Here is a 16,220-nt window from a genome sequence, read left to right as displayed (position 1 = left end):
ATATCTCGTGATGTTGTATTCCACGAAAATATATTTCCCTTTCACACTATCACCATTCAAAAGGATATCATTGATCCTTTTCCTGAACTTGTTTTAACTCAATCCTTTGAATTCTTTAGCTCCCCATCTACTGCCCATGAATGTATAATCCAAAGAGTTTCTAATTCTAAAAATACAGCCACATAAACATGTATTTCTCAGACAAATATTGCAGACACTGACTTGACTTCACAACCTATTGAAAATGAATTGGCTTCTCAACCAGTTGATGATTCTATCATTCAAACTCAGAACGATAATTAAATTATTTTTCAGAATTTTGTTCAACTTCAAGTTCGAAGGTCTCTTAGAACAAAGAAACAACCATCATATTTGCAAGATTATCATTGCAATTTCCTACATGGTGTTATATCTTCACAGCAACACATTCGATTTCCTATTGGAAAGTCTTATCTTATGAAAAGCTGTCTCCTTCCTACCGTACCTTTGTCCTAAATGTTTCATCAACATATGAACCTAAATATTACCATCAAGTTGTCCCCTATAGTCATTGGCATGATGCAAAGAAAACAGAGTATTGGGTTTTATGTCCTAAAGCTGTCCCCCATCCTCTCGGCTAAAGTGTTTAAGAATCACCTAGTGAGACTGGGATTACGAGTTATATAACCTATGACAAGTGGTAGAAAACCCTCTAGGCATGTGATACCTAAGGATGGGTATGTGATACCTAAAAGTAAACCATGGGTATGAAATGCCCTAGTTTATTATATTTCTTTGTAAACTCAAAAACTCAACATGATGTATTCATATGTATGTTACCACTGGAGTTTTAGTCCAAGTGGGAGTTTGTTGAGTTTTATGTCCTAAAAACTCGTGGTTTGTAAACAATAAACTTATTATGAAATTCAATAAAGTTATTATTGAAGTTTGATTCAATAAAGTTGTTATTGAATATATGAATTGCCTATTTCGTTTTAGAAATAAATCCAATAAACTAAAAGATCCATGACCATTACATGAGTACTTGAACTTTATGTAGAGACATAAGAGTAAATCAGGTTCAAGTAAATAGTCAAAATGATCTATAGTATACGAATAAGGTTGGGTGCCTTATTCTGATAACACTATCGGATGCGGCCCACTCTGTAGTTGTTACAAAAAGTTGTAAAGTGCTACAAACGAAATGATCCTGATTCGTCCATGTCGCGACTTGAGGAGTAGTGGTGTCTTGTGTAATGAGTTTGCACAAGATGGGACCAAGAAATAAGTCACTCTTACTTTATAGCACTGTTTACTGTTTAAGACTAACTATTTCAAAATGATGACCTAGGTAACTTAACCTTATTCTTGAGCTAACTATGAACTCCTATTTATTGAGATTATCCTTATATTTGCATAGGTGAGGGTTGACTTAATAGCGTTGGCTTAATAAGCCTCCCATTTCAGGGTAAGATCGGGTAAATAGCTGGGGACATAGGGTGCAAGATGGAACTCACTCCTACTCGCTTTCAAGGATAGTAGAGAGGTTGTTCCCTTAAGTGCTGACTCCGGATTTTGAACAAGGGGTCCCACCCTCTCATTGGCCCGAGAAGGACTCGGTTTGATGATCAAAATAAAAAACCAATTGTTCATTAGAGGATCAGTGAAACTTAAGGAATAAGAGGTAATCTTGGGGGTAAAATACTCATTTGACCACGCCGTTATTACGAACAACCTGTGAAGGGTTAACTTACTAATTATGGTTATATCAAGTGGATACAATATATCTACAGTGAGGGGAGTGCAACTACTAGGCTTTAGTGAAGTGACCTCGTAGTTAACGAATGAAGGTTAATTTGGTGTAAAGAGTTTAGTCAATTAATCTCAGATCGTTAGAGCCCATGATCTGTAGGTCTATTAGGTCCCCCTACTAGCTCACATATGGAATAAGCCTTAGAGTAGCGTGATAAGTTGATTTGAAATATTGAAATTCAAATTATGGAATTATTAATTATATATGATATAATTACACGTTTAATTTTGAAATTAAATGGAATTGGAGAATCATTAATATTTAAGTATGATTTAAATATTAATTTCATGAATAGAGATTCATGGTAATAGAATTGGTGACAAATTAGTTTAATATTTGATATTAAATTAATAGAATTAATTAAATTGTTTAATTATATATTAATTATTAATTTTATTAGAAAAATTGATTATTAAATTAATTTTTGTAAAAGTAATAAATTTTCAATTTTAATTAAAGAATTAAAATTTGAAAAAGTTTTGATTTTAAAAATCAAAAGGACAATGGAAAATTTAGAAAATCCCAATGTGAGATTTTACCACTTTCAAGCAAGAAGGTTAGTCACCTTTTTTACACATAATTCCACCACAAAATTCAAGGAGGAGCCGTAATTACTTCATGTAATCAACTTGCATGAAAGTCATGGAATAAAGCACTCGGTTTTTTAGTGGAAAATGCCATGAAAAACTCTGAATTTTGCTGAAGATTCAATGTGGAAGAAAGGTTCTTCTTGTGTGATTAACCAGTGCCTCTTCTCCTCTCAATTCCCAAATTCAAGCTTGTTTTGAATCCCACAACTCAATCTAAGGCTCCTAGAGGGTAGTTGAGAAGTTTTAATGGTAGTCCACAGTAAGAATTGGAGAAGATTGCAGCTGAATTTCGAGTTTGAAGAAGATCTTCAAAGGTATGTAATGAAACCTTCTTCATAGTTGATGAGCATGCTTAGTTTGTAGTCAAAATTGAATAATTAGAATGCTTAATGATCCCGTTTTCTTCCGCTGTGTGTTTCTTTAAACTAACATAGTGTTATTAGCCATGTAGTCAAATAAGACTTGATCTATAGTTCCCCTTCCTCCCACCAAACATTCCATTGGATGCAAGTGAGTTTACAACATCAAGCACAAAGCTGATAGTTCTATATAACGATATAAAGCTCGTCTTGTGGCAAAATGTTATACTCAATAGGAAGGACTAGACAACATTGAGACATTTTCTCCAGTAGCCAAATTATTCATTGTGAAAGTTCTCCTTAGTCTAGTTGTTTCTATGAATTGACCTCTAGTTCAGTTAGATGTAAATAATGCCTTTATGCATGGCGATCTTGTTGAAGATGTTTATATGGATCTACGATTGGACTATAAGCATGATGTTATTGCTAGTAAGGGGGAACGCCTTATTTGTAAGCTTCACAAGTCAATATATGGACTCAAGCAAGCTTCTCGATAGTAGTTTTACAAGTTCTCATATGCTTTATTACTTCTTTTATTTTCTTAGTTGAAGTCTGATTACTCATTCTTAATTCGAGGCACTGGTAAGAGTTTTATTGCTCTCTTTGTTTATGTCGATGTATTATCATCACAGCTGCATCCAATGTGGACACTGATCAATTGAAGACTCACTTAGACTCTGTTTTTAAACTAAAAGACACAAGTTTTAAGTCACTTCCTATCACTTACTTCCTTGGTTTAGAGTTAGCTTGATCATCCAAGGAAATTGTAATTTCACAAAGAAATTATGTGCGGCAAGTTTTAGAAGACATAGGTTTTTTGGCTTCTAAGCTAGTTTATTTGCCCATGGATCCATGTACTAAATTGCAAGTTGAAATGGAGATTTGTTAGAAGATCCTTCATCCTACAGGCGTCTCATTGGGAGATTACTATATCTTACTGTTAGTCGCCCTAATATCATGTTTACAGTACATAAACTTAGCCAATATGTGGCTAAACCTTGCCAATCTCATTTGTCAGGTGCACATACTTTGCTGAGCTATTTGAAAACTCTCCTAGTCAAGGCATATTGATTAAGCCTTCATCATCATTTCAAATACAAGCTTTTACTGATGCAGATTGGCTTCATGTCTTGATTCTCGAAAATCCAATATGGGCTTCTGTATTTTTCTTGGAGAATCTCTTGTGCCATGGAAATCCAAGAAACAAACAACGCTACTGAAGTAGAATATCGGGCCTTAGCTGCAAGTACCAGTGAAATCACTTGGTTAACTCAGCTTACGAAAGATTTACAGGTTCCTACCACTTCTCCTTTGTTGCTATTTTGTGACAGTACAACAACCATTCACATTGCTTCTAATCCAACATTTCACGAGTGCACTAAACACATAGAGTTGGACTGCCACTTTATTCAGGATCAGTTTGTTAAAGGAGCTGTAAAGTTAATGCCTATTTGAACTCAACATCAGCTAGCTGATATTTTCATAAAAACTCTTCCTTTGTCGTCTTTTACTCATCTGTTGTCCAAGATGGGTATTTTCAACATTGTAATCTTGAGGGAGATTATTAAGATGTATTTTCTGTTATATTTTGTTAAATAGTTTGTTTAAAGCGGTTTAAGTGCATGTGTACTTTCAATGTTGGCTATTTATTTGCCCAACTTGATCTATAAGATTTCAGCACATTATTTACCTTTGAGTTTCCTAATAAATTATTTGGTACATTTTGAGTGGACCTATTTTGGATAGTCCACTCATTAAATGCTAAATCACAAGTTGATACGTGACAAATTTTCTTTTTTTAAAAATATATATTTTAATATTATTTTCTCCTTTGTATTTAAAGGGGATGTACATGGAAATGGGTGTAGCAAGCTACACTCGAGTATTACTCTTATTATTTTAGCATACATGCACACATTACAACCATATGTGGAAAAGAAAAAGAAAATCAATAATACAATTGAAGTTTGAAGGTTGAAGTTTTGTTTGTATATTTGTGTATATTAACCATCACACCGGTCAATTCAATTTTCTTGGAGTGAAAAATCGAATCGTTAATCTTTAGATCCATTGCGCAACTATATATATAGTACTTAAATTGGCAATCAATTCAAAGGTTTAAGCTTTTGTGTTATGACAATTTAAAATTATATCAATACTTTAATACTTTCCTCCAAATTGGAGATTGAGAAATTTATTAAAAATGATCCAACTTACATGTGAAATCAATATTAATTAAGGAGGAAATGATACTACGAAAGTTCTAACATAGGATCTTTTGCCTCCTATACTCTAGTGACTTTGTTAAATCACCCACTACAACTCAAGAGTGTACGTTAATAGATTATGGTAAATTTGTATTAAAAAATTGTGGTTAATTTGATTATATTAATACTTTAATAATATAATAACTTAAAAAAATATATGTATACTTAGAATATTATTATTTTCAAAGATTAGGATCACTTGGATTCTTGAAATTATGATGGTAACTTGACAATTTAACTAGGATTAGTACGTTCGATCTTAAAATATTTCTATCTTAGACGATTTGAAACAAAGTCATATGTACTTATTTTATAATATTTAAAACTCATCACTTCTTTAAACATTTTCAAACATTTTCGATGTGAGAAATTACTTTTAATTCTTAATATTTTACAATGGTCTACCATTAAAATATATATGGTTTTGAATTAAGAGATGAAAAGTTTGAAATCTGTTTAAAGTTGCCATTAGAAAAAAATTAGAACTGTAAAAGAAGAATTGAAATAAAGAGGAGACATGCAATGCTTGAAGAAACAGACAAAAACAAACGGCAGTTCGAGGAAACTGGGTAGCCGCCGCAGACATTCACTGTTAATTAAATAATGCTTTTTTTCCTTTTTTCTACAAAAAAAAAAAAAAAAGGAAAATTAATATTTGGGGACACAAATACACGTGTGCCTCTGCTGTCTTCTTCTTTTATTTTATTAACCAGTCCAAATGCATCTGCTCCTTTGACTCCATACATCACAATGACACATACATTTCTTTTTCAATAAATATTCTTATAAATAAAAAAATCTAAAAAATATTTATATTTTACGAAAAGAAAAAGTGTAAATATTTTAAAATATTTTATTATATTTAAAAAAGCTTTTTTTTTTTTTTAATTTCTTTCAATTTTCTTAACTTGTATAAATTCTTCTATTTAAATGTAATATTTAATTATTCTAATTTAATCGTTGGTTTTAAGTGGTAATGATTTCATTATTATACTTGTAAAGTTGTAATAATTTAATCTTTAAACTTTAGTTTAAAAATATTGTTGAGATTAAAAAAATTTTCTTATACATATAAATTGACAATTTTATTTATAAATTATGAAGATCGAGTCGTTACATAATAAAAATTGATACTTAAATTTGTAAAGAGTTATCATATTCGAGATTAAATTGTTACAAAATTGAATGTTATAGAAACTAAATTGTTACATATTAAAGTTGAATGACTAAATTAATTAGAATTTAAAATTATTAAGACTAAATCATTACAAATTAAAGATGGACTAAATTATTACTTTAAAAGTTTAATCTTTTATGTCTATGTTATTATTTTTTTTAGATATTTAATATTTTATTTAATAATTATTTAATTTTTTTAAAACTAATTTTATAAACATTACTCCCACCCATATAAGTGTGTTTGTTACTAAATATCTATTAATGTGCTAAAAAAATCAAACTGTGTTTTGAGAATTAAAAAAAAATAGTTTTTAGATTCTGTTTGATAATAAATAATTGAGAGGTTATATTTTATTATTACGAATGTAATAGATGTGTCTTTTTTTTAAAAAAACAATTAACAATTAATAGAGAGTCGATCTAAGAACTTTAAATTAATAATCGATATATTTATCTATTAAACTATAATCAAATTAACAAAGTAGACCTTTGAAATAAACCTTACATAGCAACCTTGAGCAAATGATCTGTACAGTGTAAATTATCAACTTTGTATGATTTAATTATTTTGCTATTTTTCTCTTTAAATATAGAAAAATTGTCGGAAATAGTTCGGTTAGATTTTCATCTTATAAAACTAGCACATTTTTTGAAAACTCGTAAAAATAGTTTTTCTCAATCCATCTCGAATGGGATTGACCACGAGATTTTTGTTAAAAAATCAATTTTTTTTTCAACTTATCGATTGTTCTAGTCCTTCTCGGTACATCTCGCCTAATTACACACCAAGAGTTGCTCATTATTTTATGTAATCTTCCCAAATCAACTAAATCTTATATAATTTTCAAATTTTCTTCAAAGTCGGTTATGTTTACTAAATATTATATCAAATTATTACCTAATTTTTCAAAAATTTAAAATAATTTATGTTTTCACAATTATATGAATTTTCAAAGTTTCAAATAGGATTTCCAATTATCAAAATAGATTTTTCAAATTGATTCAACATTTTTAAATTTTGGGAAATATCAAACTTTTCAAAAAAAGTAAGTAAGATTTGAGATATATATAGAATATCGGTGTTAATCTTGCCTGAGATTATACTTATAAAGATTCAAATATATAAATTTTGGTGTTAACTATACTCGAAATTTCATCGAGAAAACTTAAATATATAGAATCTCGGTGTTATTTTGTCCGGGATTAGCACCGTGATGCACATAATCTCGGTGTATAATCTGGAGACATGTTTCGAGAAGGCCTCAAAAAATCGATGAGTTAGAAAAAGTTGATTTTTTAACTAAAATCTCGTGGTCGATCTCGTCCGAGATAGAGCGAGAAAAACTATTTTTATGAGTTTTAAAAAAACATGCTAGTTTTATAAGGTGTAAACTTAACCATGCTATTTTTGACAATCTCCCTTCAATATATTATTAAATTCATAAATAATATTTAATTTATCTCAACTTATTGATTAGTAACGTGTTGCATATGATTCACATATTAATTCTACTTAACGAAAACATCATAATTAAATAACAAAATCCAAGTATTTACGATACTGAATTTTTTCATATTGAATATAAATAAAAAAGTACATTAGATATTACGGTATCGAAAGTTTAATGATTAAAATTATGGAAAATAAGTCGTGAGAATATATAATTTTAGTGTATGAATCTTCACAATCATTATAACATTTTGTTATATGTACACGACAAGAATAAAAAACTTATGATTTAAGATGATGGTTAATAAGGGAAAATTTTAACTAAAGGTTAAAAGAATGAGTGATAAACGTAATTAAGTACGTCAAGTAATTTTTAATTAAATCTTAAGTGACGTCCCTATCGAATGATGAAGCCGCCACCATTTTCAAACCTTAGCTTCTTTTTTCTTCTTTTCAATTGACCATTGCTCCACATTTTTTTTTTCTTTTTCTCTTTCATCTTATTTTCTTATGGCTAATTATAGATTTTGTTTTAAACATTTTTAGGATTATTTTTAAATTTTTATCCAATTTTTCATCTATTTCTACATCTCCACATATATTCCACGTTCCACATTTGATTCTCATTATATCGTAAAAAAAAAAATTCAACAAAGTATAATAAATAAAAATATCACTAAAATAAATATATTATAAATAATAAGTATGTTACTTATTTAGTAATTTATATAATTTTTTTTAAAATTTATCAGAAAGAATCATTGAATCAATACTTTACTGATATATTTATGTGGATATTGATTTTTTAAATCTTAATTTTTTTAATAAGTCTTTCGTCATTTTGTATATTTAATTGTAATACTTCTGAAAAATTTGGATAAATAACTAAGCTAAATCCTTGTTGTCAAATTTAATTTGTTAGTTTAATGTTTATGTAGCACTTAAATTAGTAGAAGTAAACCAAAGATTCTAGAGCTTTTTCTATAATGTATTGTTTGAAAATTATTTATGTCCAAAATCAATGAGCCACATCATTTTTAAATTTTTAAATGATTCAATAATACATGATTATCATGCAAAGTAACCATTAAAACAATTTAATGACATCGTTTTTTAGTTATGCATGTGTGACAATATAGGTTCAAACCTTTGACTTTTTAATTATATATCTTAATTAACCAAATTATTCTAATTGCTAATAACATAAGGTTTATTAGAAATAGAAATAGAATTTAAATTTTGACGTTTTCATTTTTCTTAATACACGCATAGGAATATATAAAGACAATAACTAATTCAATACTAATGTAGTTCAATGGTTAAAATGCCCCACTTTTTTCTCTTAAATTCACTTATTCATATTCCTATTTTAGTACTAACAAAAAAAATAACTAAAAAGTTTATATTGTATTTGGAGTATATTTTCGAATGTTTTTTAATTTAAAAAATAATTAATTTAGAAAGAAATTGAAGTGTTTGACAATCTTTCAAAATAACTTTTCAAGTATATTTTAATCTGTTTTTATCCTAACTGTTTAAATAAAAATGAGTTTTTTGAAAAACATTTTTTTTTCTCAAGTTAATCGAAATAGTGATATAAAAATTTTAGATATATAAAAACTAGTTAAGATCTTGATTGAAATCATTCATTTTTTGAAAAAAAATATAGACCTATTTCTTCAGAATAAATATCCCATTTCTAAACTAAAATTTGAAATTTAAGGCATTGTTTGATAATTCTTTGGCTTTTAATTCTTAATTTTTGGAACGTAAATTAAATTTATAAATACTTCTTCCACCTTTTTTTTCCCTATGTTATTTATTTTCTATCTGTTTTGAAAAACCAAGTTAAGTTTTAAAAACTAAGGCTCCATCTAGTTTTGACTTTTTGTTTTTAAAAATTTAAGCCTGAAGACATTACTTCCACCTCCAAATTTCTTCATTTATTATCTACTTTTTATTAATAGTTTAAAAAATTAAACCAAAATTTAGAAACTAAAAAAACAGTTTATAAATATTTGTTTTTGTTTTTAGAATTTGACTAAAAATTCAACAATTGTACTTAAGAAATATGCAAATCAGCGTAGAAAATAGAGAGAAAATAGACTTCATTTTTAAAAATAAAAAATAAAAAACGAAATGGTAACGCAATAGAGACTAAAAAATAGTTTAAAAAAACTAAAAATTCAACTTGTTTAAACAAGTGAAAATCAATCTAAAAATTTGAGAGATAAAGACTTAGAGTGTATTTGGAATATATTTCCACTATTTTAATTTAAAAAATAAATCATTTAAATATAAATAAAAGTATTTGACAACCAGTTAAAGTAACTTTTTATTAAAAAGATAAAAATAAAGATGAGTTTGTTTTTGAAAAATACTTTTTTTTTTTTCTTAAGCCAGTCATCCGAACCGCTTTAATTCTTAAAAAAAGAGATTGATTTGGAAAGTAATCGAAAGTAAAAATGAAAATAATGATCAAATAGTGACAGAAACCGACCTAAATTTGTAATTCAACATAATATTCCAATCAGAGATGAAGGCATTTTCCGTGGCTTCTACGGCATCACTCACAGCTATATATTTACTGTTCGTCCTCTTCAATTTCTCCAAATTTCTCCCCTCTCTTCATTTTCCCCTCCAAAGTTTCACTTTTCTCCAAAATCCCCACAACCCCAATTAAAATCAGATTAGATTACACAAATTCCTGTTTTCTGATCGTCCGGAGGCAAAGTTCCTCATCATTAAATTTTTTATCTTTTAATCTTTTTTCTCTCTCTTGATGGAGAATTATCAGATGTTTTTCCCCTGCTCCGGCGGCGGCGATGGTGGCGGAGGACTGTCGGCATATCATCACGCCGACATGTCGTCCAGCGGTGGGTCTGATATGTTCGGGAATTTTCACGGCGGCGATATGGAGGTAAGTGGATTTTTGGGGATGAAGACAGAGGTGGATGCGGCGGCGGCGGTGGAAGTAGACGGCGGCGGAAGAAAGAAAGGGGAGAAGAAGGTGAGGAAACCGAGATATGCCTTTCAAACAAGAAGCCAAGTTGACATTCTGGACGATGGATATCGTTGGAGAAAATATGGTCAAAAAGCTGTAAAAAACAACAAGTTTCCTAGGTAACTCTATTTAATTTTATTCTTTCAGCTTGAGTTTTATTTCAATTTTCGATTGAGAAAAAGAAAAATTTTGGATCGAGCTTGAGTTGAGCTTTTAAAAATAGTGATTCAAATTTTCATTCAAGGGAAAACAAAGTTGGACTTTTAAAAATAATGATTCAAAATTTTGATCGAGATAAAAGTGATTGGGATGGTTTTATTAGAAATTAAATTTCTTGATTTTGTTTGATTTATTCTTTCTTCTCATACTATTGAAGCAACTCATTTTCATGAAAAGTTAAAAGAAACAATGCATGTCAAGTAAAATAAAGCTACTTTTTTTTTTTTTTTTTAAAAATTTAATTGAGTTAAGTGATTAAGATTAAGTGGTAATTAATTTTCATGGTAAGTTAAGATTATGTTGGGTAAAGTGAAGCTCCTATGGTTGAATTTGAAGTATGTACTACATTAGTGAATGGTAAAAATCAAGAGAATGTTCAAGTAAAATTATACAATTGTTGGTTTAGTGGAAGGATTAAAATTAATTGTTTATGGGTCAATTAATGAAAACAAATATATCTTCATGCAAAATTAAGGTTGTTTTTAGTAGAAATGAAGCAAAATTTTCGTTGAATTAAAGATTTAGATTATAATGAAAAATTCCATTTTTCCTAATTATAATGATTTTGTTTAGATTTTTAGTTTTTTAAATTTATGCTTACTTCATCCCAATTCTCCTACTATCATTTTCACTTTTCTTAAAGAAACATTTGATTTTTTTATTCAAATTCTTATTCTTTTTGGATTTTAAAATTAGGTTTGGATTTTTAAAACATCCATAGAACATGAATAACAAAATAAATTAATAATTTATAAGTAGGAGTAGTATTTAATAAGCTTGATTTTCAAAATCTGTAAATAAAATATCAAGGCCCAATTTGATAAATCATTTGATTTTTTGTTTTTTCTTTAAAGTAAGGTTATAGACAACACTTCCACCATCAAATTTCTTCATTTGTTATTTTCTTTTTACTAATGGTTTAAAAAACCAAGCACAATTTTAAAAATAAAAGAAAGTAGCTCTTAAAAACTTATTTTTTTTTTTTAGATTTTGGCTAAGAATTCAACTATTGCATTTAAGATAGGTGTAAATCATTATAAGAAATTGAGAGAAAATAAGTTTAATTTTAAAAAACCAAAAACAAAAAATGAAATGGTTATATAGAGAAATGAAGTTAAATGGTTGTCGGGAAGTGAAAGATAATTAAGATTGTGTTTTATATGCATATTATTAAAAACACCTCATTTTCATGCAAATTTAAGATTACGTATTGAGAAATACAAGTTGAAGTTTAGTTGAATTGAGTATTAAAATTAAGTGTTGTATATATGTATATGCATATATTTAATTAAAAACTCAGTTGTAGCTTGTTAGTTTAAGCTTTAAAAATTAATGTTAAAATAATGTATAATGAATTATTCTCTAGCTAGCTTTAGCTCTAGCTTATAGTATTTAATATAAAGATGAGCCTCATTAAGCAATCATTGAAACTTTTGATTTTCTAATTCACATAATTATACTTTGGGACTTAGGACAATCTTTTAACCCATATAGTATCAACAATAGGCAAAAAAAAAAAAAAAAAAAAAAAAAAAATGAAGGTGTTGACTGGTATAATAATCAATTATTAACTTCATTGAAGTACAATAAATCAAATCTAAAATGTTTAGAGATCCACGACTATTAGTTCATATATATAGGATAGCGATGTTTAATAATAAGATATATATATACATATATATACACATATAGAATTTAAAATACATAATGATTTTGATTTCTATTAGGAACCTTTGAAATAATATTGTCCTCTTCTCAATCATCTCGAGATTGTCTATTATAAAGTTATCCATGCATATATATACATATAGAGATCAATCAACTTTTTTTTTTCTAGAACTTTTGAGATTCCATGTTACAGGCACATATATGTTTTTAGATGGCTTGTAAATCGATTTAAACACATCTATTATCTACTGATCATATGAGAGGTTGAAGTTCAAATATTTTCTATGCGTCTCGATATGTTATGACATACACATATATGTACATCTAGATCGTTGATATGTGATCGATTGATGTATACATGAAATTTGTATAAAGAAGAGTAATGATTATAAGATATTTAAATGTGTAGGAGCTATTATAGATGCACATATCAAGGGTGCAATGTGAAGAAGCAAGTGCAAAGGCTAACAAGAGATGAAGGGGTGGTGGTGACAACATATGAAGGAATGCACACACACTCCATTGATAAGCCAACAGACAACTTTGAACAAATCTTGAGTAGAATGCAGATTTATAGTACTCCTTTTTGAGAACATAATCTTCAATTTTATGAAGAAGAATTGAAGGAGATCTCAAGATATCAATATCAAACACAAGCCAAACACAATCAAATCACACATATTAATACTTGTGCATGTGTAATTTGAAAAAAAGGCTGATCATGTTTTCTTTTTTGTACTTCCTTCATCAGCTTCTGTGTTTTTTCTTTTCCTTGTAGAAATTAATAAAAAGTTTGCACAAGCAGATGAAATTAATATATCCATCTTTGTGTTAGAATAATTAATTTATATTTGTGTTGGAAGATATATATATATATATCATGGTATTGAGTTTCTGACCATTGGCTACTTTTTCAATTTCTAGAAAACCAATGAGTTTTCAAAGAATACACAAAATCATGTAACAGACATCAGAGTGTCAATACAATTGCCCCAATTAGTATCTACAAAGGCACGAAGATGAAAATAACAAGCAGGTTTCAATAGGATTCCTTGTCCTGAAAATGCTTTAAGAAATCTCAACAAGTGCTGAGCTGCACCTTCAAATGATCAATATTAAGATAGCCTTTACTTGATCAATTTCATTGATTGATGGTCCAATAATGATGATGTTGTCTACGTACACGAAAGCCACAAAGATAGTATCTTTCCCTCAAGTGATAGCGAGTAATTCGATTTAGATTGTACAAAACCATGATTCTAGTAGAGTTGTGGAAACTTAGTGAACCATTGTCTTGAAACTTTGTTTTAAACTATAATTAGATCAGTTTAAAAGACAAACAAGCTTCTCATTTGTTTAGCTATCTTAGTAGTTGTATATCCTAAAGGCAATGTCATGAGACTTCTTCAAAAAGATCACCGTTGAGGAACACATAACTCACATCCATTTGCGCAAGAGACCGATTATATGTAGTGGGCAAGGTAAGAAGTACTTTAACCGTCATAATTTTGGTGACAGGTTGAAAAAGGCAATAGGATGATTCATCACTCAATATGCGGATTTTAAATAAAAAGCACTGACAACAACTGTAACAACAAATATACCAACAACAAGTAAATAAGTAAAGGCACACAGCAGTTGATAACCCAGTTCGATGATAAATACCTATGTTTAGGGGTAGAGTGCTCAGGAAAGATAATCAACTAATATTAAAGAGTTAAGCAATTTATAATGTAGTACTTATTTGTAATACACCAATTACTACGGTGGCTCATGTAGAGCTTAACTCACATGTCATCTAGGCTCCCCTTAGATTTAAGACTCCCTCTCAACTGAACTTAGGCTCCCCTTAAGTATGTTAATATTAGTGTCTAACACTTTAGCACCCAATAGTGTGTGAGACTCCTCTCAATTTGATTATCTTCCTCTTGGATCAACGAACTCCCTTTAATGACAAATCTTAGGTCCTCCTAAGATAGAGAACTTCTTCTCTGAAGCTGAGTCTTAGGCTCCCCCTAAGACTGAGATATCCTTCTCTGGCAGCAATGACTTTGAAGTGTTACACTCAACGAATGAAGAACATGCACAGCAGAATAGTGAGCAAACGAGTAAGAATACGATGTAGAATATAATTCGACCGAAGTACAGAAAACGTCTTGCTCAATTAAACAAATACGGCAACCACAAAAGGTCTGCAAAACTCACTCTAAATAATTGAATCCAATCAAAAGAACAAGTCCTTATTTGGAATAAAAAGCCACGCTTCAAAAAGGAACAAATCAGACTAAATATCACAGATGAATATTTCTAAAGAAAATATTCGGCAGAAAAATATTCTGATGTCACAACTGGATGCTAAGAATTTACATGAGACATCTACAAAACTACTGTATTAGAGAAAATTATAAAGCACACAAACCAAATCTCCAACGTAGGTAATAGTAGCTTTTTGGTGTCGCTCTTAAAAGTCCACTAATCAAATAAATTTATAACTCTAATCTATATTACCTACACTACAACGTAATATAAGTGACAAGATCGGGTTGTCTCCATAGGGAATCCTGAGATGTTAAAGCCTATTGATGAATTCGAGTGGTCACCGGGGGGGGGGGGTTGTTTGGTTGCTTTGTTGGCAATTGAAATTAAATCACGTGACTTTAAAAGCGCGATTAAAAGGGAATTAATTCGAGTAAAAAGCCTAGCGTAGGGATTCAGAATCCACCCATTCACTTGGTTGATCATGGAACTTCTAATTTATGCGGTGCTTACTTGTTTTAATCTTAACTCATGCACCCTAGCAGACGAAAGTTACATGCCCTAATGTATTGATTAATTCCTTAGTCAACCTAGGTGCTCAACTAATTGGGTTCATAAGTGTCCATATTACTTAAGCACCCACATTAAGAAAGGTAATATAGTTAAGTCAATTAAATAACCCGGTTAGCCTAAGTTACAAAACGGTTTGTTCTCGAAATTAGCTAATCATGCAATGTTTGTGAAAAACTATTGCAAACAACCTAACTTACACCCAAGCATGCTTTAACCCTTGCCCCTTTGAGATTAAAAACACATTAGATGTAGTTCTAATCTCTAGCAAGCAAAGAATAAATGAGCATTGGCGAAAACCCATAAATTCAATGCATAGAAATTCAAATATCATTCAAGAATAGAGAATTCAGTAAGCATACATCGTAGAATTGAAAGTTTAAGTCTCCCAACCAAACAAGAATGAGTTTCAATCCTAGCCTAAGTTAGAAGAACTTATCTTAACTGCTCATAATGTGGCAAGATGAGTCTTGGAGTGGAAATTAATGAAAATACAAGAAGATAAGTGTTGGGAAGAAGAAAATACAAAGAATTTAAGACTACAATTACAAAAATGGGGCATGGAATGACCTAAAATGGCTAACATCATACGTACATACATACGTACGTACGTACTATTGGAACGTACCAATGCGCAACAGAAGAGACTAGGATCCATAAACACTCTAATTCATTAATTTTGGCAGAAATGAAAGCATGCTTCAACAGAAATAAATGAGTTTCATGACATACCTTTGAAAAACTTCCTCTAAGCTTGGAACCAACTGCAAATCTCTTTTGAATCTTGTTGTAGACCACCCCAAGATCTTTCCTATTATCCTCTTAGTGCTATAGATTGAGTAGTGGGACTCATAATAATCCTAAAT

The 16,220-nt window shown here is 29.5% G+C and overlaps 1 protein-coding gene across 1 annotated transcript; it reads left to right on the top strand.

Annotated features, from left to right (window-relative positions):
* The first annotated feature begins 10,169 nt into the window (after nt 1–10,169).
* Nucleotides 10,170–13,372, top strand: LOC120070900 (putative WRKY transcription factor 75). The gene is made up of 2 exons (XM_039022798.2): nt 10,170–10,760; nt 12,938–13,372. The coding sequence occupies exons 1-2, from the start codon at nt 10,420–10,422 to the stop codon at nt 13,116–13,118; spliced, it is 522 nt and encodes a 173-aa protein (XP_038878726.1). The 5' UTR covers nt 10,170–10,419; the 3' UTR covers nt 13,119–13,372.
* Nucleotides 13,373–16,220: the final 2,848 nt, after the last annotated feature.

Source organism: Benincasa hispida, chromosome 1 (assembly GCF_027475165.1).
Source record: "Benincasa hispida cultivar pf3 chromosome 1, pf3_genome.v1.1, whole genome shotgun sequence".
Taxonomy (NCBI): Eukaryota; Viridiplantae; Streptophyta; class Magnoliopsida; order Cucurbitales; family Cucurbitaceae; genus Benincasa; species Benincasa hispida.
The sequence above is the reverse complement of the archived record's forward strand: the minus strand, read 5'-3'. Positions and strand labels throughout refer to the sequence as shown.

Excerpts from the sequence above, each read along its gene's own strand:
- LOC120070900 (XM_039022798.2), top strand. The coding sequence starts at position 10,420 with ATGGAGAATTATCAGATGTTTTTCCCCTGCTCCGGCGGCGGCGATGGT. Across the intron at positions 10,761-12,937 it reads AAAAACAACAAGTTTCCTAG|GAGCTATTATAGATGCACAT; the intron begins GTAACTCTATTT and ends TTAAATGTGTAG.